This window comes from Oculina patagonica, chromosome 9, assembly GCF_052425735.1.
Source record: "Oculina patagonica isolate OP01 chromosome 9, crgOcupat, whole genome shotgun sequence".
Classification (NCBI taxonomy): domain Eukaryota; kingdom Metazoa; phylum Cnidaria; class Anthozoa; order Scleractinia; family Oculinidae; genus Oculina; species Oculina patagonica.
In genome coordinates this window covers 31,657,335-31,684,818 of record NC_135766.1, presented here as the reverse complement: position 1 = coordinate 31,684,818, position 27,484 = coordinate 31,657,335, and the positions used below count along the sequence as shown (strand labels likewise).

Below are 27,484 nucleotides of genomic sequence, written 5' to 3'. Positions count from 1 at the left end.
AATCCCAGAGCACAAAATTATTCAAAACTACGAGATCGCTTCAATATTTACTCAATTTTGCGTTTATGTTAGACAACCTTAGAAGTTTTCAATGAGCATGAAATTCAGGGATTGTGTAGTGTACTGATCAATTGCCACTCTCAACAATTTTGGAGAAAATTCATCGACGAGTTTTGAAATAGTCGCCTTTTTTATGCGAAAATGGCGTGAAATTAGTAAATAGAGCTAAACATTGAGCTTCACTATGATTCATATATTTCATATTTTTTGAAATCGCGCAAGTCTACCTACTTCTTACGGTTTGGATATCGGATATGGGACATTTTTAAAAGGAATGAGGGCTAAAGCCTCTCATTAAACATCAAAAAAGAAGCAAATTTCTTTATATGAAGTCTTGTCTTTATTCTACGCATAAATTATACCATCTAAAAAGAAATTCCAAGATATTTCAAAATTCCTCTTGTAGATTTCGATGAAACTCCGCAGAGCTGAAGACAAACACCCAAGGTATACGTAGCGTGGAGGATCTCGAGAGAAAATGCGGTTACGGGCTAAAATTCGATTCGGAGAAAAACCTGTGTGACGTCATTGTCACGTGATATTCATTCCAATCTCCCAAAAATTTATATCATATTGCAGTTCAGTCTATGTGTAATCCATGTAATATAGTGGATATGTCATTGACATCAATCCCTTTAAGCATGAGGGTTTCAAAGTTGATAGGTATCGCTAGAAAAAAACTGGGTCGAGCCACCTTAAGGGATTCTTTAAGTGCGTTTTTCTTTTTTTGTGGAACTCACCCTAAATACGGTATTCCTTCACGGCCGACTTTTTTGGTCGTTTCAGTATTTTTTTTTATTCATCTGGTTTTTCACCTCAGTTGTTTGTAATGAGCACCTCGTGTTATAAGCCTGTGTAGTCACCCAATGGGCCCTGATGCTGCTTCTGTTCTCGGTTAAGAAATGGAAAACGCGTATTTCATAAAGAACTGGGAAGTTTATGTCAAGCCGGGCCAAAGGCGAGAAGTTGGGACAGAACTTTCAATTTAAGCTAAGTTATCTCTAACTCACTCTCGCGCTAGCTTGCATCAGACTTATTTCCTTCATAAAACAAATAACAAAAATTACAGACAGTGGCAGATCACAAGTTATAAAGGCGCCAATTGGCGTTACAAGTACCGTTAGCATCCAAAATAAAACATGAACACGAGATTAAGCGTTTATTACTATCATTACACACGACAAAACCTTTCAGAAAATTCGTTTAAAAATACAAAGTTATCACCTACCACGATAGGTAATTTTTTAAAGATAATCTCTATACGTGGACCAAAGTATCTTTTGGAAGAAAAAATAATAAAGGTCATGGGCAGGGAACCATCTACAAAAATTATTTGCGTAAACTATTGCTTTAACCATAACCCCGGCCGCCATCCTCTATTTAAAGGCAAGAGCAAATCCTGGGGACGAGTTTTTAAGATCAGCGGCCGGTTGCTTAGAAACAAACCGGAAGTGATCGTAACGACGTGAAGCGGAGTAACCGTAATCTCTCCGAGAACTTCCCTTTAAGAAAGTGTTTGCAAGTAAGGCCAAACTTGCAACCCGTAACGCTATTACCAATTTTAACCAGTAATGATGCAACAGTGTAAAATTTATCACGCATTTAATCGAGTAAATGTTCGAAAATAAAGAATAAAATTTATGGCTAATTCTCGACTGTAAATCTACAGTCCCCAAAACAGAGTTACTTGGTGATCTGTACAAGTTGAACTATGGTCGGTAGTTCTAAGCTGACGTGGAACCCTTCTCTTGCTGTTTAGCAGCGAATTCCGCCATCCTGCTCTCCAGCATTGGTCTGAAATGACGGATCAAGCCCTAAAAACAACAGAAATAAACCGTTATCTTTGCTCATTTTGGAGGAAAAACTTTACCGTAAGTGAAGACGAAAACCACATCAGCGATAAATGGTTTTTATACGGTCCCTCTATTCAGATCGAATTGGAATTTGGAAGTGTTCGTTTTTTAGGAGAGAGGGAAATCGGAGTTACCACGGTACAAAAGTATATAAAAAACATCTGAGTCTAGCCTGCGAATACAGCCGCCTCTCATTCGCTTCCGCGAGGCGGCTGTATTCGCAGGCTAATCTGAGACGGAAAGGCGAGAGAACCAAGCGAGGGGAATCGAACCACAGGTGTGCCATCTCTTATCCCTACTCCATTGAGTTTTGATGCCTCATGTGCTATAAAGAAAAAGATCCTTAGCTATTGGCACAACCCCACGACAATAGTCCTTGTCGCCGAAAAAAGAATCGTATCTGAAGATCATTAACTATTTTCCAAGTAAGAACAAAGAAGAGCTAGTAATGCTGCCTGCGTTACTCGTGTTTTCGCGCCGGTTGTTTTCTCGTTTCCCTGGCGCAACATTAATGCAAGAGACTGGAACGGGTGAATTTTCCCGCCAAAAAGGTAGTGTGTTCTCCTTACCTGCACTGGCCAGGCGGCGCCATCACCCAGCGCACATATGGTGTGACCTTCGATCTGTTTACTCAGCTCCTATTGTAAGTAACACAATATAAAACAGTGGTTAAGAACGGATTGAGTGAAGCATACAGGACAGGCGTAATCGGGTAGGGGGAGCGGAGCTCCGTTAGTCCCCACAAAATGAAATTTCCTCACAAGTATACGACTGAGGTGCTTTTTCTGGGTGCTGCGGGATTTTGTATAAATTTTCAGTTAGTTGTTAATAACAGTTTTGGCAAAATGAAGTCAAAATACCTTTCGTCAGTTCAATTTTTTCAGGCCATTAATTCATAAAATTATTCAAAGACAGACAGCAGTAAATCGCTTACCCACAGCATGTCGATTTCATCTGGTGTTGCTTTCCCTTCAGCTAAAAACACAAATACAATTATTATAACGTTATCCCAGCAATCAGGTGCCCCTTTTACCGTTTCACTACCAATATCAAAATATCAATTCTCCTAACTAACTTCCATACATTTCATTTTATGTTAGTTCTGAGAATTTGGTTTTAAATAAAGACAATATCCCCTGCTTGGTTTACATGTACAATCTAAAACAGGCGCACATGTAGATACTGTTCACATAAGGCTAACGGCAAAATTTATTGGACATATGTATTTTGGGGCAAAAAAAAATTAATCTTAAAAACTCTTTCAAGAGAAAATTTTTTTGGCTGCAGCTCATTAGTTAATTTGGATTGCTTGCAGTCTACCTGTTTTCATTCTCAAAGCTTAAACTTACCAAATCTATACATGATTGTAGTCATCCAGCTGCAGCCTTCCCTGCAAGGTGTGCACTGATGACCAAAATAATAGAAAACAGTCGTTAGCCACGTTCGCATTACCTCTGATGATAGGAAGAATCCTCTATACTATATCAGACCATTTGTGAGAATATCACTGAACATGATGTACGTATGAGTAAATATCGCAGCAGTGCAAAATATCTCTTGAGGTGGCTTCCAATAATAATAATAATAATAATAATAATAATAATCATAATAACTTTATTTAACCACGGACATAGTCGTCACTCAGTAGGTCAGTCAGTAGGTCAGTCAGTGGTTTTCTTTGAGCAGAGTCTCTCTTTTCACCTCAGATCCGTACTTGCACACACTTACTTTAATGTCAGTTTGCATAATCTTCATCACCTACCAAGTTGATTTTGTATTGATATTATTTTTGGGAAGATATAAGATGTCGATCAAATCGCTGTCACTCACTCACTACAAGCGTAGTGGCCATAAGGCCGGAGCCTATCCTGGTTTCAGTAACACGAAGCGACTAGGAGTACATGTGATGCTACCCCCCCCCCCCCCCCTGAATGGGATGCCAGTCCATTGCAGGGTTAACCCCAGCAGTAAATTTGCCAGTACCCATTTATACACCTGGGCGAAGAGAGGCACTGTGAGAGTAAAGTGTCTTGCCAATGGAGAACACAACGCAGTGACCCTGGCCAGGGCTAGAACCTGGGTCACTCAATCAGGAGTCCAGCACACTAACCATTAGTCCACCGCGCCTCCCAAAGGGGAAATGAGGAAAGTGGAAAACCTCTCAATAGACTTACCTGACCACAGCTCTCATGCTTGTAAAACTCAATAAGCCGAGCTATGGCAAGGATGAGGTCACACTATGGACAACAAAGACATGAACAAACTAAGCATCAAATGTAATAATTACACCTGGTTATAATAATAATAAAATTATATTAAAAAGGTATAAATTGTGTTTAGCCTAGTGGCCATCAGGCCAGCATTCATCCCTCGTTTCTGTAGCATTAAACAACGAACCAGGAGTACCTCCCCCCCCCTCCCCCCCCCTTCCATGCTAGTCCATCCAGCTTTTGGTTACATCTAGTTATTATCATCATTACCGAAGCATTTAAAAAGGTGAAGATTGTGTTTAAGCCTTGTGCCCATCAAACCAGGAGTATTTCTACTCCCCCCTGGATGGAGTGCCAGTCCATCCAGCTTTTGGTCACATCTGGTTATTAAGGCGGCCGAATACAGTTTTTTCGTGGCTCAAAGGCGCGCGCTACGATTTTCTGCTTGACGTCATTATTGCTCGCGCGGGCTAAAATGGCGCTAGCAAATCTAAACAGAAACGAAAAAGAGTTCCATCTGTTTTACCGCGCCTTACCAAATTTGTATACAAAAGAAAACTTCAAAATACTTTCAGATAGGTCTTGAAACCTGGGACGGAAAACAATACGACATAAAAGGTAGATAAACAACCGACAGAGAAGTTCTAATTCTGTCTTTCATTATCGCTCGCGACGCATGGCGTCATGTTAGCGCGCGCTCGCACGCGCAATTTGATTCGCCTCGGAGGTCGTAAAAGCCAGATTTTAATCCAGATTTTCTCGAAAACCTACCGTACAACCTAATATGAAACTTTCACAATTAAATTTAAGGGGTGAACTACGTCCACAGCCAAAATTTTGAAAAAATCTGTAAGACAGATTTTGAGCTATTTTAAAAATCGGCAAAATATCACATTTTCCTATTTTGCGAAAAATCTGTCTTACAGATTTTTATACTATTTTGCATGAATGATAAATCAAAGCTAATTTCTTATTTCTGAAATTTTGAGGTAGGGTCGTACGGGTAGATTTTAAGAAAAACGTCGTTTTAACTACTAGTGTCAGCGGAAAATGAAAATACAACTAATCAAATCTCTACCAAAACCGTCTACTCCGTTATGATAAAAAACGCCTTTTTACCCCCCACCGCTGAAGGCAAAATCTTAAGGTATGGTTTTAATCCAGCAAACATAAACAGAGTTTATGAATTACCTTTCCAGATAAAAAATGACATTAAGATATCAATGTTTCAATTCAAGATTATTCATAATATTCTTCCAACAAAGGTTAGCCTTTTTAAGGCCAAAATATCGGATAATGACATATGCCCTCAATGTCTCACTGACAGACATTCTTTAGATCACATGTTTTTGCACTGTCCTTCAACTTTAGCTTTTTGGAATTTTTTTCAAAATTGGTGGTCCAGCAAAACTAAAGAAAATATTACCTTATTAAACTCTATGATTTTATATGGAATTTTTGACAACAAGATTCACATGTACGCTTTAAACTACACGCTTCTTATTGCTAAGTACTCCATATACTGTAAAAGCTTACACGACGAAAAATTATGTTTCAACAGCTTTCTCGCACTCTTAATGGACAAACTTAATATACAAAGAGAAATTGCCATACAAAATAACAGTCTTAATAAGTTCAATCAAACATACGGAAATCTCTTGTAATTTTTTTTTTTTTTTTTTCTCTGTGCATTATTATTTTTTTTTTTTAAAAAAAAAAACTAAATTCTTTTGTCGTAACTTGTTTTTTTTTCATTGTAACTAAATATGATAGTTATATGCATTGTTCATAAAATTATAATCTCAAGTAGCTAATCTCAATATCCTGTAAAACGCTTCTGTTATATGTATGCTGTATGGTCTACTGTAACTTAATCTTGTAAATACTATCAACACTAATAAAAAAAAAAAAATAAAAAAAATAAATAAAAACTACTAGTGTCAGTTCCCTCTCAAGCACTCGGCCGTTCATTTAAGCTGTTTATTAGCATTTGTATTTTCCAAATATCGCATTAGATGGTTTTAGGATGTAACAAACAGTGGTAAGAGAAAGACAAAACTTTTCTGGAGATTGTACAAGAGAATTAAAGGTTGGACTGATTTGCCCTCTCAAAACTGTATTAAGCCATTAAAGCATTTAGAAAGGTGAATATTCTTACCTACTACTACCTTGTGTTTAAAGGGGCTATGTCACACACTTTTAGGCAATTTCAGCACTGACCAAATTGTTCATAGAATTCACTGAAATATCAAAATAATGTCTTAAAACTGTAGAAGAACTCAAAAGAAACAAAGAAAGTCCAAAAAAAAAATTGTGTCATTTTTCAACGTGTCATTTTCAAATCCTTTGTGTTTGTTATGTGGCAGTGATTTTGCTAATGAAAGACTTTTGGTCTGTCAATTTAAAGTTTAGAGCTCTTAATTAACGAAAATATATAGAATTAACTAAAATATCGTGACCTAGCCCCTTTAAGCCTGAAACGACCAGGGGTATTTCTACTCCCCCTGAATGCGGTGCCAGTCCATCCAGCTTTCAATCTAACACCCCGCTATTCATCAGGCCATCGCCCTTTGAAGTGTAGGGCAGCTCTATTTTATCCCTGCACAGAACTTCCATACCTGTTTGTTCATTACTATGATAGCAGCTGTTCCCAATCCAGTCTGCGCCTCAACCAGAGCATCAAAATCCATCAGCACGTCTTCACAAACACTGCAAGTAGTGAGAAACATTTAAAATGGATTCTCACAACACTGAGAAATGTACTGATTAAACTTTCCCAAACGATCATCTACACTGTAGGCAGTTTGTTTATTAAGGTCAATGTCATGCAGGCGAACCAAATTACGGCCTCACACTAAGATATCAACATCATTATCATCACTTTGTTTACCACTGGATTTTGCAGAGTAGCTTATACTAGCTAGTATCTCTGAGCATTTCACAGTACAAAGCATAGTGGGCAAAGTCCAGACCACAACATGTACTACATCATCAACCGTGTCAGCCATGATAAGCTCGATATGACAGTTCCAAAGGTTGTCCAAAATAATTATTGCAATAACAGCAACTCACCTTTTGGGAATAAGGGGTGTAGATGAACCACCAGGAATAACTGCCAAAAGGTTGTCCCAGCCACCTATGAAGTGAAAAGGCAAGATTATTTTTATGTTATCACTCTTGTAAACATTCTGCAGATACAGGTGTTTTAAAACTGGGCACTGGTCAATTGCTTGCAAAAGCTAGCAAGCTTAAGCAATGGTATCAAAAAGCAATTTTTATCTAAAATTACAAGACAGTCATCCCATAAAAGGCTGTTGGAAGGCCTGACCTTCTTGCAAAATCTGACAGGCTTTTGTAGTGATTACTTGATGTTGTATAATGTGCAAATTGTACTTTGTGCTTGTTGTGTCCTTTTGTTCGCTTTAGTGTATAGAATACAGTAATGTATGTACGAGTAAACATACATGTAGACTTCAAAAATCTTGATTGAAATATGCATGCTTCATTGACTTTTGCGGAGAAATCCCATCCAGGGGGAGTAGCATTATTAGTCTCCCTAGACACTTCACATAACATATTTGCTGCACAAAAACTAATCACTGTAGGGATCAAATGGAATTCATCCATATACAGTACTGGTCCCATCACAGAGCAGTGGATACCGGTATGTTACAACCTGAAGGCTTTGGGTTCATTGTCCAATCAAATATGCCAAAATGTCCGGCCAATTTTGCAATAATTATGTTCAGAGAACTTCCATGACTACGTTCTGAAAAATTATTTCCAGCACTGGGGTTCATATCTCACCTGAGCCAAAAAAAATTTCAGCCGTCAGGATAAAAGTGTACATGCAGCTTTTTGATTTGCTTTTTTGGCATGTAAGCTTTATGTCTGACAATGGTCCTTTTATCTCTTTTCGTCTTTTCGCAAAAAACTTACCAATAACTCCCCCAGCGTGCTTTTCAATCAGGAGCTTTAATGGAACAGACATCTCTTCCTCAACTGTACACGGATGGTTTACATGGCCAGATATGTTGAACAGCTGGCAAGTTAAAACAATTAACATTTCAATTTGTTCAAAACATTTCAGACCGGTCCGTTCTATTCGTGGGCAAATGTTAGTGTGGAACATAGTTCTTTCACACTGTATAACTCAATAGAGAAGGTACAGAGCTTGCACAGCACAGGGAGAACAGCTATTCAATGTTGTTTGCAGACTTCAGCAACACAGCTAACTCTACAAAATTTGTCTTCCATGAATTAATCAAATTACAGTTAGATCATCCCCTTTTTTTTCTGTTTAGTGGCGTTGTCGGACCGACCCAGATTTTCACGTTTTCAAAAAAAAAAAAAACGTTATACAGAAGGTAATGAAGGCAATTACACAAAATTATTTTAAATATTGGTTCGTCCTTTTTACGCTGTTCTTGTTTGAGTTAAACCACGACGTCGATTTTTTTCCTTCCCCCATTGCTGCCATGTTGACTTTGTAACCATGTCTTCTTGTTTCCAGGTTCTACGGATATCATGCTAAAGTACCAGGCCTGCTAGTTCTAGACTCCTTATTCACTTTTTTTGTTTAGTTTTTTTTTTAATTCCGACCGACCGACCCAAAATCAGAAAACACATACGACGATAAATGAAAAAAAGGGGATGCCCTTACATGTTGAAAGCCATGTCACATTTGAAACTACATGTAGTTATTGGTATGTAGTCTAGCTCCTGTGAGTCTCACATAGGTAAAGGTTAAGCCCATCCCAGGGTTTCCCCCCAGCATTAAATTCACCAGTACCCATTTATACGGGTGGGTGAAGAGAGTGAAAGTAAAGTGTCTTGGCCAAGAACACAATGCAGTGCCCCATCCAGGGCTCAATCCTGGACTGCTCGATCTGGAGTCCAGTGTTCTAACCATTTGGTCACCGCACCTCTCACTGACTCAAGTGTTCACATAACTACAAGTGTAAGAACACAATCTGACCAGCATACAAAAGGTCACAGGCTTTGCCTACGGTTAAATAAACTCACTGACAGAGAATTTTTCTGTCAAGTACATGTACCCTGTGAACTGCATCGATCATTGACTGATGATCATCTTTTGCTTGTTTACCTTGGTTCCAGTGTTTCTTGGTCGACCGAATGAAGAAAACCAATCTGATCCTCTTCTACAGATAGTCTGCAATGTTCACATAATTATAAAAAGTAAACTTATTTAGCGCTTACTGCTGCAAGCATTTAATGCAAATTGAGGCACACAGCCATAATAAATATGAGTACTACATGTATGTATACAAACCGGTGCTACGGCAACAGTCTCAACATTTGCCACAGTGGTGGGGCAGCCAAAAACTCCTACAGGTAAGAAAGAGATTGTCAGTGTCTCTCAGTGTTTGTTATGTTTATGTGATTACAGAAAGACAAACACTCTTACAATTTAATAAAAGTTATAATTATACTTTGTTGTGCTAATACAAGTAAAAAGCATGGCTAGAGAATCCAAAACTTGATTGTCTATAATCTTCAACAATTCAGACCTTTTTATTATGACCCTAGAAATCTGTAGCAAATAATTATTATCTTCCAACAGAAAAGTTTTATTATTTCAGTGAGTTCCAAAGGATGTCGATAATCAAGGATTTACTATCCCCAAGTACAAAGATGATGAACATGATGTTAAAACACCATACTTACCCACATCAGCTGGGAATGGAGGCTTCAAGCGTGGTTTACCTTGCTTCCCTTCCAAACTCTCAATCAGTGCCTTAATGAGAGAAATCCAATCAAAACATGTTAGATTTTGTGTGTAACATGGCCCATTAATGCCACTAAGTATTGTATAATATGTTTTTAATAAAAACAGACGGTCTATGCTTTCAAAAAACATGCTACAGCTGTATCAGATATTTTTTCTGTCAATGCAAAATTTTCCGTACACTTGCATTCTAAAAATGATGGAGTCTGCGCAGCAAACCCCAAGTACATGTACATAATTCCTGACAATTAAAAATTATGTCCACACTTAAACAGGATTGCTATTTCTCGTGTCTCCAATTTACAGTGTAGATGAAATGTCCATGTTTTTCAATCTTGTTTTGTGCGTACACCACAGGACTGGTGCAGAAACACTGTGGATGGGGTCACACTTCCACAACATTTACTCTCCTTGCTAAATTTCATTGACAAAATCTGGAAGTTTGTGTCACATACTGTACAGTACTGCTCAGAGATAAGCAAAGCCTCAAAAACATTTTAAATGCATTCATTTGACAAAAAGCAGTCAGCACAATGGTATGTTTGGAAGCCGTGCACGCTTTGCATTTGTACTTTACCATGATCATGTTTAAATAAATATTAAAATAAACTATTACTGCCAGTACTGTATATTCATGTAGTCTACGCTTTACAGAACAATGCAGTTACCGTTTCTTCTCCACAGATGTAGGCCCCAGCTCCTCTGTGCATGTAAATATCAAAATCATATCCACTGCCGCATGCATTCCTACCAATCAAACCCTCTCTGTATGCCTCATTGATAGCCATCTGCATGTTGGAAGCTTCATTGTAGAATTCTCCTCTGATGTAAATGTATGCTGCAAAAAGGAGACAAATACATGCATCTTAAGAGTGAATTCAAGTATGTAATTATGGAAACAAACTACCTTTAGGGCTGCACATACATGTAATTGTTTTCCCTTGAAAGGACATAAGTCTGCACTACAGCTAAGTCACCAATTTGATCGGACAAAACAAAAGTGGGGTCGGACATCATATTACAGTATTGCTCCATATGTAAACCTGCTAATCTTATGTATTGTCAATGCAGAACGTTGTTGTTTGAACTGGAAAGCAAAAAAAAAAAAAAAGAACTTTGTCCGGAGATTCTGTCTGACCACAGTTGGAATTTCATCTGACATTGGCAAATTATTGTGGTCAGCCAGTGCCCGATGGCTGACTGTTATTTGCAGCCCTGTATCCTAAAAAAAATTAATTTGACCTACAAAATACATTCATGTACAGACTGTATATGTTTGTAAACTGCAATAAAAGTATGAATAATTATGTTGTTTGTTGCAGACTCCCTATTTCTCAAAACTTCAATTTATCAAAACTCCCAATGACTCAACTCAAAAGTTGTTACCCTTCCTTCTTGACAAACCCTGAATTCTTAAGCCAACCTTCATTTCTCTTGGAGTTTTGAGAAATCGGGATTCCACGGTTGTTCAAAAAGAATTTACGGTCATTTATTTTCCCATTGTTAAATTAGGATTGTGTTTATGAACAAAGAAAAATCTCTACAGTGACAAATAGACACCTTCTCTGACTCTTCCCCCTCTGACCCCTCCCTCTTCCCACCCTTCAGTCCTTGTCTTGAATATCATGGGTTCTTACCAGCTCTGGCGCCCATGCCTGCTCCAGCCACCAAGCAGCCCTCAATCAGCTTGTGTGGATCATGTCTCATAATCTCTCTGTCCTTACAAGTACCTGGCTCACCCTCGTCTGCATTCACTACAAGATACTTGGGTCTGTATTAAACAAAATAAAGTTTGGGACAAAAACACTCTAGATCAAATATACAAAAGTTCAACACTAAATTTTCTTCTAGGTGTGCTTGAATTACTTTTAACTTTTTAGGATGAAAGACTTGTAATCTGAAAGTAACAAACGAAACAAAACAAAACCAGACAAGAAACCCGCTAACTGAATTTAATGGTTTTTATTTTGTCAGTTGGCCTGTGCTTGTTTACAAAATTCTTTTACGGACGAATACTGCATTTAAGCAGGTATTTTTCTTGGACAGGCACTACATATGGGCTGATAGTGTCTCTCAGCGGATTTACACCACAGCGTCAATATCGCGTTAGGGGTGATCAACTATAAATGCCAGTAGTAGTACTGCAAAAGCAGTTTTCCTTTACAAGGTTAATAAGAAAGAAAGACTGAGTTTGAGCATCTATTTTGTACCTTCCATCATCTGGCTTGTTCATGAAGCCCCACTTCATTCCAGTTGGAAAACCTAGAGGGGTTAAAGGTTGAAAATTAACATAGATGTACCAGTATACATGTATTTTACTATAATTTTAAATGTCTGGAAGAAGCTGCTCAAGGTACATACATGTACACTACTTAATTGTTTTAAACTAGTACACAAACCTGCTCCACCACGTCCACGCAAGCCAGACTTGGTGATTTCTTTGATGATCCAGTCCTGTCCTTTCAGAATGATTTCTTTTGTCTTATACCAGTCACCCTAGTATGTATGAAGAAAAAAAATAATAGTAGTTACAAACAAACTTAATGAAAGTTTGGATCACTCATTAAAGTGTTTGTTTGCAACTACATTGGAATTCAGATTTCTCCAACCTCTAACCTGAAATCATACCCTCCCTCCCCACTACTGCTGCGGGGGAAGGAGGGCATGATACATTTGCTTGTCGAAAGTCATTTAAAAAACCAGATTCTGGTTTTTTGTCTGATTGGTCGAGAAACAATACTCAATGGAGCGGTGTGGACTGATTGGTTGTCGTATTTCAACGAGACTTCCGGTCAGAAGCTGGTAATGGCAAAGACGAGTCACGTTTACTGCGAGGACAAGTTCTCTTCTACGTTACTGTGAAGCCCTAACAGATTTCAAGTGTAACTCTCTGAAGGCAGAACAAATAGAGTGAGCGACAATGCGTAATAATTTTGGTTCCGTGCTAAGATGTTTTTGTTGTTCTTCGAAAACAATATTCAAGAGATGTTGGAATGTTTACAAAAGCGACCGATCCTATCTGCCGTAAAACAGCCCTTGTCGGTGAATTCCTTTGTGTGTGTGTGTAAGCTGAAATAAAGGGACGGCATCCAGTACAACTGATAAATATATGTTCGCAAGCGCCATCTCACCTTGCTACTAAAAGCATTTTTATCTCAACACGGCGAAGTTTAAATACAGGCTGTACATATGTACAATTTTTCTCCAGACGTTTTTCATGCCTTGTGGAAATCCGAGTCTCGAATTTGCCGCCAACTACAAAGAGTGGTTTGACAGTTCGACGACACATCAGTTTATTTAAATTAGGGGCGGCTGGCGGCCGGTTAAATAAATGTATCAGGCGTTCTTTTTTCCCTCTCGCTTTCGTAAAAAGAAAAAGAACGCCTGATCGCAGGTTATCCAACCTCCAATGGAGATGAAAATTGCTTCAAGGTACTAGAAGGTTAGAGAAAACATATGAGGCTTTGAGAAAGGGGATTCCTCTGTACTTTGCTTTTATTTTAATAAACTATAACATGTTTTTTTACAGTGCATATCAAAGATTACTCATTTCCCAGTTTTAGGAGAAAATAGACATAATTGCCATACAGTACCGCTCAAATGTAAGTTGACAGTCTCGACTCCATCCTCGAGACTCGAGACTCGATCCTCAAGACTCGAAACTCGAAAAATTTCGAGTTTCGAGTCTCGAGAATCGAGTCTCAATTTATCACTTCAAAAGAGAAAAAAATTCATACGGATACAGTAAGAGTAATGTAGTACATGTAAAATAAAAAGATCTTTATAGTGTCTGGATAGTTTGTGCTGGTTTGTTAAGCCACACATAAGATCATCAGTAAGAAATTGGTTTCTTCTGAAACACTCACTGAGACTGTCATCTCTCTTAGAGGTCATGGCACTGTCTAAATGTGTAATGAGACGTGTCTATTCACAGAGACCACTACTCCAGCAGTATGACAAGAATTAGAAGTCAGCTTATGCTAGAGTTCTGACATGCACTCAAGGGAAAACAGACCATTACATCAACAATGCACCTGTACAACATCATGGTTAATCTGCATGCTTTTACATGCACATGTAATAATTAGGTAGCTATAATGCATGAAGCTGTTAACAAATTATGTTATAAGTACTTTACATGCATTTACCCTTTTAAGTGCTCCAGATAATTTCCAGTCATGTCTACCATACAAGTTAGTGAAGATACGGTCCTCATCCTATTAACAAACAAACAAGCAAACAAATTAATTTAATTTCTACATGTAGTCATGCAGAGCAAAACGTGATCGTGATTTTGGCACAAAGACTAACCTTCATGTTTCCAAATGTTGTTTTGGTCTAAAGAAGAAACAAGACAAGCCCAAATAAGAATAAGGAAGTAATAAACAAAAACACTGATAGAAATAAATGTAACAGTATTGATTTTACACTAAGCATTGTGCAGGGATTGTCAATGTATCTATCTATGAAGATTATGGTTTAAAATACAGACCGGAGGTGGTTGGGCTGCAGCTGTAGATGATAGTCTGGTGGAAACAAGAGCACGACACAGCGACTGAAGCTGCCGTCCTTAAACAGTTCAAAGAAAAGAAAGGAAAATCAGTTCTAACCTCTTATGCTTATACATGTACATGTAAAATCTTGCATTTAAGAGATACACATCAGACAATCAAAAAAAAATTAATAAATTGACTTTATTTTACAAGGGTAGCACTTCATAGTCTCGCGACTAACAAACCTGTGGCCATCAAATTCCTGATCGAATTGGAATTTAGAATTGTTGGTTTTTGAGGGAGGAAAACCAGAGAACCCAGAGAAAAACTTTCAGAGCAAGGGCAAGAATCAGCAACAAACTCAACTCATGCATAATGATACCTGGTCCGGGAATTGAACCTGGGCCCCATTATGCCATCCCTTCTCCCACAAAGTCTATACTGTGTGCATTAAAGTACACTACAGTATTCATGTCATCATCTAAAGGTGCAGGGATAGCACAATGGTGAGAGAACTCTCCTTCCACCAAATTATGTGCCCAGAGTTCAAATCATCCACCCAACGTCATACAAAGGTTGAGTTGGTTGTTGGTTCTCGTCCTTGCACTGAGGTTTTTTTCCCGGGTTCTCTGGTTTTCCTCCCTCCACAAAAACAACACTTCTTAATACTAATTCGATCTGGAAACAGTGGATGGAAAGCCACTCTGATCTGTGATATGCCACTGCAAATTTCCATTTTATCTATTTATTTTATTTATACAATATACTTTTCTATTAACGAGCGTATACCTTATCGTTTGATTGCCATACCTTTAAGTGGCAAAGCATTCTACTATTAACTTTGACTCAAATCTCAATGCAACTGAACTGGTCTCTCAGTTAGCTACAAATTTGTTCACGGTTTTTACGCTAATTTAAACAGCAGTAAAACTTACCCTGTAGTCCATTTGACTGCAGCCTCGTCAAAGGTTTGGCCATAATTACGACTCCTGGTTAATCTAAAGCAGTTGAGAACTTGACAAAATTGATTATTTTTATGAATTGTAGCTCACAAGTTGCATAACGAGAAAACGAATCCAATATGGCGGACGGGTCAACAATATAGAAATGAATGATGGGATATGTCGGGATATTTCGCGTCCAGTACCCCCCGGCCGCAAGATGACCCCTCGAGATACACGCAGAAGTGAGCCCGCGTGCAAAACCCAGCCGCTGGACGAACTAATATGCTTCATTTTGCTTCACAAAGTCGAGTCGACTTATTAGTAAATTATTGACTATTGCATTTGCAGCATCTCCAGCTTTCTGATAGCCTGCGTGGCCGGCGTTCAAAGGGGAAGGAGAAGGGGAGTTCGAGCGCGAAGCGCGAGGTGCGAGGAGAGAGCGCGAAGCGCAGGCTAGCTTTCTGATTGATCACACATTCCGGTTAATAGGACGCGGAAAAGGAGGGGGCGGGGTGCCAATCATAATATCAGGCCCAACCTCGTTCCCAGGGTGAGGCCACATTTACCTAACGATGGCTCATTCAGCACCGACTCTAATGAAGCCTTCCTAAGCACAGGGAGCAGAGGAGCCAGAGGAGCCTTAGTAACCCCTAATAGACCTAATATTGAATCTCGTCTGACATTTTTGCCGTTCAAGGGATGCGAGACAACTGGAACGGATACGAGAAAGGGCACTCCGAGCCATTTACTGTGACAGAACATCAGATCAAACTATCACGAATTACTAACTAGGGCCAACTTGCGCACTCTGTAAAATACAAGACTTTTAGATATAGCTACTCTTGTATAAAGTGAAAAACAACATGTGTCCGAATTATATTGCTGACCTGTTTTAGAAGTCCAAAACTAGATACGCCCTACGAACCAAAGAATTTGCAATTCTTCATTTTAACACTGTGACATATGGAAAACACTCAGGGGGGGGGGGGGGGGGAGGGAGTACTCGACATAATTTCGGGTAGGGAGGTGCGGCCCGGCCTCCTAAACCGTGACCCTATTTAAGACACGAACCTCTGATTTTCCTTAACCTGCGATCAGGCGTTATTTTTCTCGCGGCGGTGTAGTCAACGGAAAAATGAACTTCCTTTTTTCGCCACATCCCTCCGCCGCGAATCGCAGGTTAGATTTTCCTAGCCTGTTTAAGACAGAATGCCAATTTTTGATACCCCGTCTAAGACATAAACAAGTACATCACTGGCTTTGTTGTGATCGTGAATTAAGCTAAGTATCAATGCCGAAATCAATAAGTAAGCAATTCGGAATTATTTGTGAATATTCGGCTTGTTATACCTCTGCAGGCATAAAAGCCTATCCTGTTTGACATTGGTCCATGCAAAGATACCCCGTTTAAGACAAAAAGGGGTGAAATATATACCCCATTCAAGACAGAAAAGCCTGAAAACCATACCCTATCAGGCCGCACGTCCCCGTTAAGCCCTAATAAGGGAGTGCCCCCCCCCCGGGGGAAAACACTTCCTAAGATATACTGGGCTGAAAATATGGAATGTGATACCTAAAGACATTAGAAACCTGTGCACATTATCATCTTTTAAGAAAAACATTCGTAAGCTTGACTTGGACATTGCTGATGAATGTTGCGGCACTTGAATGTTGCAAAACTTGCATTTCATGTGGTGGTTGATGAACTTATTTTATATTCGTGTATATATTGGAAATATATTATAAACAAATTTTAGCGATTTTTAACCTATTTTATCCTTATTTTAGTATGTCTTAGTATAGTGTCCCCATTTAGTGTTTTTTACTCCTATTCAGTAGACACTTTAATAAAGGTTCCATAAACTCATACATTCATTCAGAACCTTGAAAGAACATAACTTAAAACAGGTTAGTGTATGCGAAGAGGTTAGCATTTGCAACATGTCTTCTAGCCTGCGCGCAGGCTCTCTATTCAGGGGCAACGTGTATTGCACTCTTCGAGCACCGAAGGCGCGTGCCATGACACGCGTGCGATGACACGCGTGCGATGACACGCGTGCGACGACTAGGCTTTTATAGATTGTGCTCCTAAAAGTGGCATATTATGCTACTAGCAGTGCTCAAAATTTTGCCAAATTATGCAAAATTATGCCAGAATTCCCAAATTATGCTTCTGATTTCCGAAATTATGCTCACAAAATGACGTAGATTCTATACATAGAGGTGCGCAATAACGACACCAAATTATGATGTTTTTTAAATAAACTGTTGTTGTAAATTTATTTGTGTTTATGGCAGTTTATCACGGCCGTCAGCTGTCCAAATTAGCTGCTCGCATCTCTAAACCGTTTGTAAAATGCCTCCAACGACTTAACAATCACAATTGTATAGCTAAAACACGCATTGCAAGAACAAACTACCTAAATTTCATTTATTTCTGTAGAAAGTACACCATATTTACTACATTTTATGAATTTATGCTCCAAAAAGTGCTAAAAATTGCTAATTATGCCGTGGCAGTGCTCGTTTCACAAATTATGCTTTTTAGCTCCAATTATGCCAAAAATTATGCTAGCACAATCTATAAAAGCCTAGCGATGACACGCGTCCGATGACACGCGTGCGATGACACGCGTGCCATGACACGCTTGCGATGACACGCGTGCCATGACACGCGTGCCATGACACGCGTGCGATGACACGCGTGCCATGTGTCATGACACGCGTGCCATGACACGCGTGCCATGACACGCGTGCCATGACACGCGTGCGATGACACGCGTGCCATGACACGCGTGCCATGACACGCGTGCCATGACACGCGTGCCATGACACGCGTGCCATGACACGCTTGCGATGACACGCGTACCATAACACGCGTGCGATGACACGCGCGCCATGACACGGGTGCCATGACACGCGTGCCATGACACGGGTGCCATGACACGCGTGCCATGACACGCGTGCCATGACATGCGTGCCATGACACGCGTGCGATGACACGCGTGCGATGACACGCGTGCGATGACACGCGTGCGATGACACGCGTGCCATGACACGCGTGCCATGACACGCGTGCCATGACATGCGTGCGATGACACGCGTGCGATGACACGCGTGCGATGACACGCGTGCCATGACACGCGTGCGATGACACGCGTGCGATGACACGCGTGCGATGACACGCGTGCGATGACACGCGTGCGATGACACGCGTGCCATGACACGCGTGCCATGACATGCGTGCCATGACACGCGTGCGATGACACGCGTGCGATGACACGCGTGCGATGACACGCGTGCGATGACACGCGTGCCATGACACGCGTGCCATGACATGCGTGCCATGACACGCGTGCGATGACACGCGTGCGATGACACGCGTGCCATGACACGCGTGCCATGACACGCGTGCCATGACACGCGTGCCATGACACGCGTGCGATGACACGCGTGCGATGACACGCGTGCGATGACACGCGTGCCATGACACGCGTGCCATGACATGCGTGCCATGACACGCGTGCGATGACACGCGTGCGATGACACGCGTGCGATGACACGCGTGCCATGACACGCGTGCCATGACACGCGTGCCATGACACGCGTGCGATGACACGCGTGCGATGACACGCGTGCCATGACATGCGTGCCATGACACGCGTGTCATGACATGCGTGCCATGACACGCATGCGATGACAAGGTTTAAGATAACAAAACATTATTTTTTTTGCTTTCACGTGTCATAACAAGCATGCCATTCACATGTTCATGGACAATGTTATTTAATTTACGAATCACGGATGATAAAAACGTACAATCACGTTTCACGAGAAACTCCCTTATGGCCTCTCATTTACGACAATAAGTTCATTGAGTTTTTAAGTGCGCCCATAAAACTTTTATTATTATTATTCACTTTCCATAATGTATTACATCTTTAGAGAAGAAAGATTACAGCGAACAATATTTACATTAATATTTTCAGCTTATGGAGTAAACAAAGCGCAAAAGATTTTGCCGCCTTTTTACCAATCTCTTCGTTTAGGTAAAACTGAAACGCGCCCAGATCGTGTATTTCTTTAGTCTCTCATCAGCTCGTTTTTCGAGGATGTTAAATGCAGTACAGTAAAAACCCGCGAGTATTATAAGAACCTGCATTTTCCCAAGTTAGCCTAAACAGGTTCTTACATAAATCAGTGGTAATTAGCACAAATTTAGGCTAGTTAAGGTTCTTAATAGGTTCTTATTTTCTGAAGAGAAATTCACATTGCTGTTAATATAATTTCTAGTGGTACCCAGCCTTTTCCTTTTCTTTATATTTTTGTGATTGAATCATTAATAATGTTTTAGGATTTTCAACATTGGCATTTAAATTGTAAATGGAGTGATAAGGCTCCTAGGTGTCTCCAAAGAGGATCCAGAATATCGACTTATCTTATTTCCCTAAAAGTAAACATTTGTAATCACTTGTAGAAAATAAGAACCTATTTTCCAAATTTTAGGAGGTTCTTATAAAGAGGGTGTCTAACTAGAAAATTTTAGCCTAACGGGTTCTTAAAAATTAGGTTCTTACTCGAGGGTTTTTCTGTATTTTGGGAAAAAAGTACAGTTTCCTGATCTTTTTTTTCTTTGCATCGATTTATGCCTTATTACATGAAATTTTCGCGACACGTTAATTGCGCGATTTTGAGGTGCGCATATTTCGCGACACTTAAATTTCGTGATTTTGCGAAAGTTGTGTATTTTGAATCACATTAATTTCGCGTTTTGAGGAAGACACAATTTACATTTCCTTGGTAATATTATTTAATAGCTAGTCCTTGAATTAAATAAAACGACTTTATCAAAGGAAAAAATAACGTCAAAATTAACAAAAACGCAACGGCAGGACTAAATGTCATTAGTAATAACAGAGCAGTTCTTACAATGGCCACAAGCAGTTCACGCCTGTACGTGAATCATTGTTCTTGAGTCAATTGACCACAACATACATTTACATTGAAATTTCCTTCCTTCAGTGTTACTTAACTCATTCTTTCTTGGTTATTGACATAATGTGAGTCACTTAATTTTCGCGTCATGTTATGTTCGCGACACTTTTTGTTCTCGTCACTTTAATTTCGCGATTTTTTTTGGAAATGCGAAATTCGCGAAATTAACGTGTCGCAAAAATTTCATGTAATAAGGTACCTCTAGCGTATCCACAGGTTTAAAGAGTAAGATTCAGACTGAGGGTTTTTTGCATCGTAACCGAAGTCAAACTGATTTATGGACGTTAATTCAGTAAAAGCAGCATCATCCTTTTCGGTTATTCCAATCCCGTGATCAGCACGTGAACAGCTGGCTCCTCCTCCACCAATCATAAGCACTGCACCATCTCCAGTACTCCAATTGCACCAGAAACCGATCGCGTTGGAGCTCTGTATGTCTCCGCTGCATGCCGCCTGTTGGAAGCCGTCCGTTGATTGGTACTGCCCGCCATATTGAACCGTGCAACTCCCAAGACACTGGTCACTGGCCCAAACTGCGCCATTCCTGAAGTCACCATAGCTTGTGACTTTGGAGCGAAATGTCTGTCCACCCAGACAGTCACCTGTGGTCTGTAGCAAAGGACAATGCAGGGAGTCATCACTGCGCGTGATCTTGAACTCATTGCCGCTGGTCAGCCAAAATGCTGGTGATATCATATCAGTGTTATTCAATGGATCAGTCGTTTGTCCTGCAGCTTCAGGCATGTCATACCACCAGTACCCAGAGTAATTCAGCCAGTGTTTGGTATCATTGTTAGAGAACCGAGCGATCAGAGTCCATCCTTGGCTGTCTGACGTCATGTCGCAATATACCTGATATAAGACAATGTTGTTATTAGCATCCATGTCGAGCTGAACGACATATACTTCATATACCGTAGAATTCCGGTTATAAGCCCTAGTTATACAACTTCGTAAGGGGTTTTGGGTGGGCTTATAAGCGGAGGGGCTTATACCCGGAAGGGTCTATAAGCGGAATGAAAAAACGTTTCAAAAAGAGCCACGGGAGTGTTGATCGAAATACGTTTTTAATTTAAAAACGCAAATCAAGCAACATTTAGCCTTGTTCAGTACTGTCATCCGGCAGAGGGGGGCTTATAATCGGATGTATTTTTTTTTGTTTCCAGGTAGATGGGCCTATAACCAGGAGGGCTTATAAGCGGGGGGGGGGGGGGGGGAGGGGGGTAGTTAAACGGTAGTTAAAACTATCCTGCGAAATCGCGCTGGATATGGTTTGATACTTAGCCGACAAAGCCGTGGGCTGAGCAGGCTTAGAAAAGGTTTACTCGGGGAGTGTTTATTTGACAATTTTTATGTGACAAACATCTTTGATTATTTGTGTCAGCAGTTCAAAGTTTAGAGCGCCAGTAATGTCCTTGGGCAGCACAGATACGCACAGAGATACGTGTAGATGGCACAACAGTTATTTGTAAACAGTTCTTGAAAAGTTTAGTGCGAGAGTTATGATACGCACAGAGATACGCGCACGAATTGCCGAGTGGCAGATTGGAGACCACATATGCTGACGCAATATTTGCCACATTTTATGCGACAAGTCGTCTACTAGAGCAATTTTTCGTATGTTCAACAACTTGTATCTGTCACATAAAAGCTAACACGCCAGCTTTTCTTTTGTCACATAAAAAATTGGTCATTATTTCTCGTCTACAAAAGCAAATTAAATAAAAATTGAGACATAAAAATTGCTCGTGTAGGATAGCCTTTAACAATCAAATATTCGGCAAGGTCAATTCTGACTATCCATACATGCATGTCATGCATCATAAAAAATATATATATCATGATCAATAGGTTGATAAAGACTGTCACTGTGAAATTAAATAACAGTGGCAGGTTTTAGAAGACAAATAAGTTAACTTAAACATTTATAAACAAGTTAGTTCCTTCAAAAAGGCAACATTGAAATTTCTGCATGATACTCATTGTTAAATTAGGTTGTTTATCTTTTCTTTTTATTCTTTAAATGTTAACGAAAATTTGTATGCTCCTTCGATAATTCTAGATGTGATAATGAAAAACTTTAGTGTTGAAATGAATTACGAACGATACGAACTTAAATCAGTGGAGAAGTCGAGATTTCTGAGATAACTTGCATCAGCATTATTTTGTCTCACGCGGTCTTGGCCTACGAAAAATTACTTTCCAAACGAATAATATTCACGTAGAACTTAGCCAACTACGATCGAACTTTCATTCCACGAAGAATAAAAAATCAAACTTAGCTCTCTATACACCACTTTCATAATGGCGGCCAATTTATTTATTCTTTTATATGTATGTTAATTAGCCCTACTGGCCTCGTTTTAGAGTAAAAATTCTTTTGAATTTTTCACATGCTGACGAGGCCAGTAGTTAACATACATATAAAAGAATAAATAAATTGGCCGCCATTATGAAAGTGGTGTATTGGTCATGCAGTGTGTAGTCGAAGCGGGATATATTTAATAAGTTCTGCCAAATAAGGTAAAATATAGCAAACAGACAGGAGAATGAAAACCTTACCGGAAAGGTGTTTGAATCCTTGGGAATCAACCAGTATTTACCGCTGACCGCTTTCCCTCCATCGCTGGCCCTGATCTCAGCACACGAGCCCATGGTAACTGCACAAGGAAAGAACAGTTGGTTGGTCAGCGTGTCTCAATCTCGCCTCTAGAGCCCATTGTACTTTTGGTCAGCATCAAAGTGTGACGTCGGTGCTGACCAAAGCATTGCGGGCTTTGTAATGAGAACGAGCGTATCAAGCACCAACCTCGTACCCAGGGTCTTTCCAAGATGGCGCCATCCTGAAAAGCACCGCAGAGAAGAAAACATCATGATATTCTGTAGCATCATTAACCTAACCTTTTTCGCATTGTTCCCCTAAATAACCCGCTTGACATTCACAAAGATACTTCTTGTCTGTAAATCCATTTAAGCAGGTCGCATTATGAAGGCATGGGTTACTGGAGCATGGGTTCTGATGAACAAAAAAAACAGAAAACGATTTTTTTTTAAGAATTTGACTACAATCCATAGTTTCCGATGAACGAATAATCAACGGAGAACGCGCATCAGAGTTGTCTATCGCTCACGGAAAACGACGGCGGGTAGTCTAACTGTTCATGTAGACACTGCAAACGATCGTTGTCCAAAATCTACAGTTTGATGTACAGTCAGCTCTTTCTTAACGGACACCTCTCTGACACGGACACCCACCGCCGTTTTACAGTCATTTTACTGTAACGGACACCTCTCTAAGACGGACAGTTTCAGCCGCGCCGGTCCTTAAGGTGACTGTTTTAGAGAGAGTTGACAGTACAGTTCAATCCCGATAACTCGAACCTTCAAAAGAAATAAAAAAAGGTTCGAGTTATCGGGGGTTCGAGTTACCGAGGGCAAAATTATTGAGAAAATGACATGGAAGGGAATCGATCGAAAAAGGTTCCAGTTATTGATGGTTCGATTTATCGGGATTCAACTGTATTTTTCCATTTAGTCAAAACTCAAGAATAATTAGGGAATTTTCCTTTCAAAGAGCAACGCCTAAAAAAGGTGAAGACAATAAAAATTTGCTCGAGTGGTTTTAGTACATTAACACGGAAAATTTATCAGCAAATTAGACTGAATCATGTTCCAGCTAAATTTTTCAAAAATCGTCGGAATTATTATTTTTTTTTTGGCTGCGGCTTTTGGTAAAGTCGCAACACTAATTTTTCAAGTTATTCGCAATTTGCCTTCTCTTTAATCTCACCGACCGCTAACTTTGGGCCAATGAGCTCACGCGAATTCTCTCAGTTATTGTATAAAAACAACGGCAGAGCTAAGGGACGGATTATTAGCTTAAAAAGACAAAATGAACTACTTGCAAACACGACATGTATTAAAAAGTAGTTTGCAATCCGAAAAAAAATGTTTTGTAGAGGTGCATAAATTAAAAAAAATGCTAAAAACATTTTCATACCCCCCCCCCCCCTCCCTTAGAGGAAAATAATAGTCCGTCCCTAATTACAATCCAATCAGATTCGCGGATTTCTAACAGAACATGTCAAATTTTACTATTTTTTTGTATATAAAATTTTGATGAACTACCTTGGGTCTAAACCAAAATTTAAAAAAAAATTAGTAATAACAAAACCGCACTCAATTTGACTTCCTAACCTGTGTGCCTCTATAAATAAAACCTTCCCGAGCTTGAAGATCCTTAGGGTATTCTATGTCGTCTGCGTCACTCAGTTGACACAAAACTGTGTCATTCACTGGCGGACCGATGTTGAATGATACACAGTCGCTTTCCATGCTGCAGTGATGCTTACAGCGACTTTGTACATTTTCTGCCAGGTATATGTTCAAAGAGATATTCTTAATCACATGACCTTGTAGAGCATACCCATTGACCGGTGCTGAAAACGTAAGATGCCGACAGAGGCCTGCAAAAAATAATAATTATCATTTTTAGTGTTCTTACACAAAAGGTACAATTTGATTGGCTTATCTGCCATACAATATCAACCATAAGCATGACCCAATGACCGACTGTAAGGCAAACTTGCAATCTGATTGGCTACTCAAGCAAGGGCAGTTAATTTTCGATAGACTGCCCTGAACTTTTTGTTGACTAGATCGGGCTCTGAGTATCGGTTTTTGATGGTTGACTCGGGGCTTTGCCCCTCCCCAACTACCCGCCAATGCAATCAGCAGCCGAATAAAGAAGCCTTGAGCTTGCCGTCTAATTGTTAATTAGTGTACAGTGGCCGAAGGTCGTCTACGCAATTTTAAACTTGGATAAACTACGTTTATCCAAGGTTTCAACGAAAGAACTGAAAATATAACTGTATAATATAATTCCAGGGAAGACTAACAGAAGGGAATTGAAATTTGCGCTTCTATTCATGCGAAATTACGGGATTAGGTTTTATCATTAAAAAGTCTTAACTAACATTAGCTCATGCGTTTCGGAAGGTACGATTGGTTATTAAGGAATCGGTCGCCTTTGCAATAATAATTGCTTTTAGAACTGCGCAGGTGGATAACAGTTAAACAAATAAAGGCTATAGTATTACAGTATTTATGACCGCACGAAAACAACGCAGTGGTTAGGGATTAAAACTGAAATTAAAAGAAATATTTTCTACGTTAGCCTTTTTACTTTTCTATCTATTCTTCCACTATTGTCTTCCCTCGCAAACGTAGGGCAGTCAATTTGAAGCTATACTGCACATCTTAGTAAATCGCAGTTCAGTCTTAAGATGTTTTTTTTAAATTTATCAACATTCAGTATGCTATCGACATTGCTGATCCTAGAAGTATGCAGGACGCATGTCACACATGAATCTAGTAAAAACCCTAGTAAATAACTTGCCACGAGTCTCTTTGTAGCTCAGTGGAAAGAGCACTCATTGTCGCAAATTGGTTGAGTAATGAAAAAGAGAAGACGTCTGGAAACAGGGTATGCTAACTACAGCTTTTTATAATTTTAAATGTCCAGCCGGGATAAAAATGTGAGATGCAATATCAAACAAACGTTCTTAAACTTCAGTTGGATTGTTAATATAAGTAAAAACGCGACACCATAATTGCTCTTTATGTTAAACTGAAAAATGCAAGCGTTTTAAGGGAGCAAAAGTTATTCTGGTGCTTCAGTACAATAACCTAACAGTAGAGGCAAAAATTCATAGAGACTCGTAAGAAAAACACAAATTCCATCGACCCCCGTCTCGTTTTTTAACCGTTTTATGTCTTCCGTGTTATCCGCCAAAAGATGTGGTGGTTTATCAGTCTAGAAGGTACGGTATACTTTATCACTACAGTGAATTGTGAAATATGCAACAAGTCAGTACCATTTGCTATACGCCAGCCTCTTCATCCTTGTACTGAAGGGAAAGCGAAGTTTGGGCCTAAGATTCGATTGAGGTGCTACATAAAGATGTTAAGTTCATAAATCAATCTTTAAAAGTTTTTTTTTTAAAATTAGATAAATGAATTCAAAGAACGGGAACTTAAGTTGAAACGCCCAATATAATAAAGCAGTTGAAATTGTATTTTGGACACTGTGTTACAATACTTTTAGTTAACATTAGCTAAGGCGTAACCATATCTCTTGCTTTCCACTGATTAGCAAACAAACAAAGCAAACTTTTTCTCTCTAATAGATGAAGAATTCCCCTCAAGAATTTATTTCTCAACTCGTTGAAAGGCTTTACCTAAGCTTGTGGACAGAAGCAATTAAAAGGACTATGTAAATTTTTGAACAGCTAAACTCATATTTATAGCCGAAGTTTGATTTCTATCCCAAATAAAGGTTATTTCTTCCGTTAAATGTTCAAAGACAACATTTTCATGAGTAATTGCCTACCACTTATTTCAGAACAGTTTCGAATCCCCGTGACATAGTCCCATTAAAACCATTTCACTCACCTTGGGTTGCAACTGTGTGGTAGTAAAGCCAGCATGCCCATAGTATAAACACAATTTTCAAAGACATATCACTGATTTCATTTCTTGGAGCTCGGCTTACGAAAAGTAGAATTTAGTCTTAGAATCCTGCTCAACAGTGTTGAACGATTGCAACGTGTCAACAACCAGTGTTTCGTTATCTAAACTGTTATTTTACATAACATCTTTCAGTTTTAACGAATGCAAACATGCCAAAATAGCTACCCTTACCACTGAATTGTATGCAATAAAACTTCAAGCTCAAAAAGGTATGTTGATTAATAATTTACATCTTCTCTTGCTCATAAGCAGGTGCTTTTAATTAAAGTTGATGATATTTTATTTCTGAATAGACTACTCAAAGGCACAGAGTGGGAAAAAATGCGTATTGCCAGAACGCCAAAAAACAAGTTTTGTATACGCTATACGTGTCTAGCACAAAATAAATGAAGGAAGGATTCTTCACTTCAGTAAAGTGATTGAAATAAGTTTCGCAAGTACTTTTACGATATCTAACCATTATTTCATGAGCGCCCGATGGATATGAGGTAAAAATAACCAACGAGCTTGTAGCACCTCTGTTTAATGTGTATTTTCTCATTTTTCCGCGTTTTCGAAACAATAAAAAGTTTATGTTTACCTACCTAGCCTGCGAACAGGCTCCTGAGTGGGGTTTCCGCGCGCTCGCGGAAACCCCACTCAGGAGCCT

At 39.5% G+C, this 27,484-nt stretch overlaps 2 protein-coding genes across 2 annotated transcripts; both read right to left on the bottom strand.

Annotated features, from left to right (window-relative positions):
• Positions 1-1,619: 1,619 nt before the first annotated feature.
• On the bottom strand, positions 1,620-15,457 carry LOC144664708 (NADH dehydrogenase [ubiquinone] flavoprotein 1, mitochondrial-like). The gene is made up of 19 exons (XM_078525906.1): positions 15,301-15,457; positions 14,365-14,441; positions 14,184-14,210; positions 14,021-14,089; positions 12,272-12,368; positions 12,083-12,134; positions 11,510-11,643; positions 10,541-10,710; positions 9,812-9,881; positions 9,417-9,472; positions 9,231-9,296; positions 8,063-8,165; positions 7,196-7,259; positions 6,742-6,832; positions 4,088-4,150; positions 3,263-3,317; positions 2,848-2,888; positions 2,483-2,551; positions 1,620-1,874 (listed from the first exon to the last, which is right to left on the bottom strand). Exons 1-19 carry the CDS (start codon positions 15,341-15,343, stop codon positions 1,785-1,787), a joined length of 1,437 nt encoding a protein of 478 aa, XP_078382032.1. The 5' UTR covers positions 15,344-15,457; the 3' UTR covers positions 1,620-1,784.
• A 5,048-nt stretch (positions 15,458-20,505) lies between these two features.
• LOC144664804 (uncharacterized) lies at positions 20,506-23,273 on the bottom strand. The gene is made up of 3 exons (XM_078526023.1): positions 23,206-23,273; positions 22,867-22,964; positions 20,506-21,156 (listed from the first exon to the last, which is right to left on the bottom strand). Exons 2-3 carry the CDS (start codon positions 22,957-22,959, stop codon positions 20,506-20,508), a joined length of 744 nt encoding a protein of 247 aa, XP_078382149.1. The 5' UTR covers positions 22,960-22,964; positions 23,206-23,273.
• Positions 23,274-27,484: the final 4,211 nt, after the last annotated feature.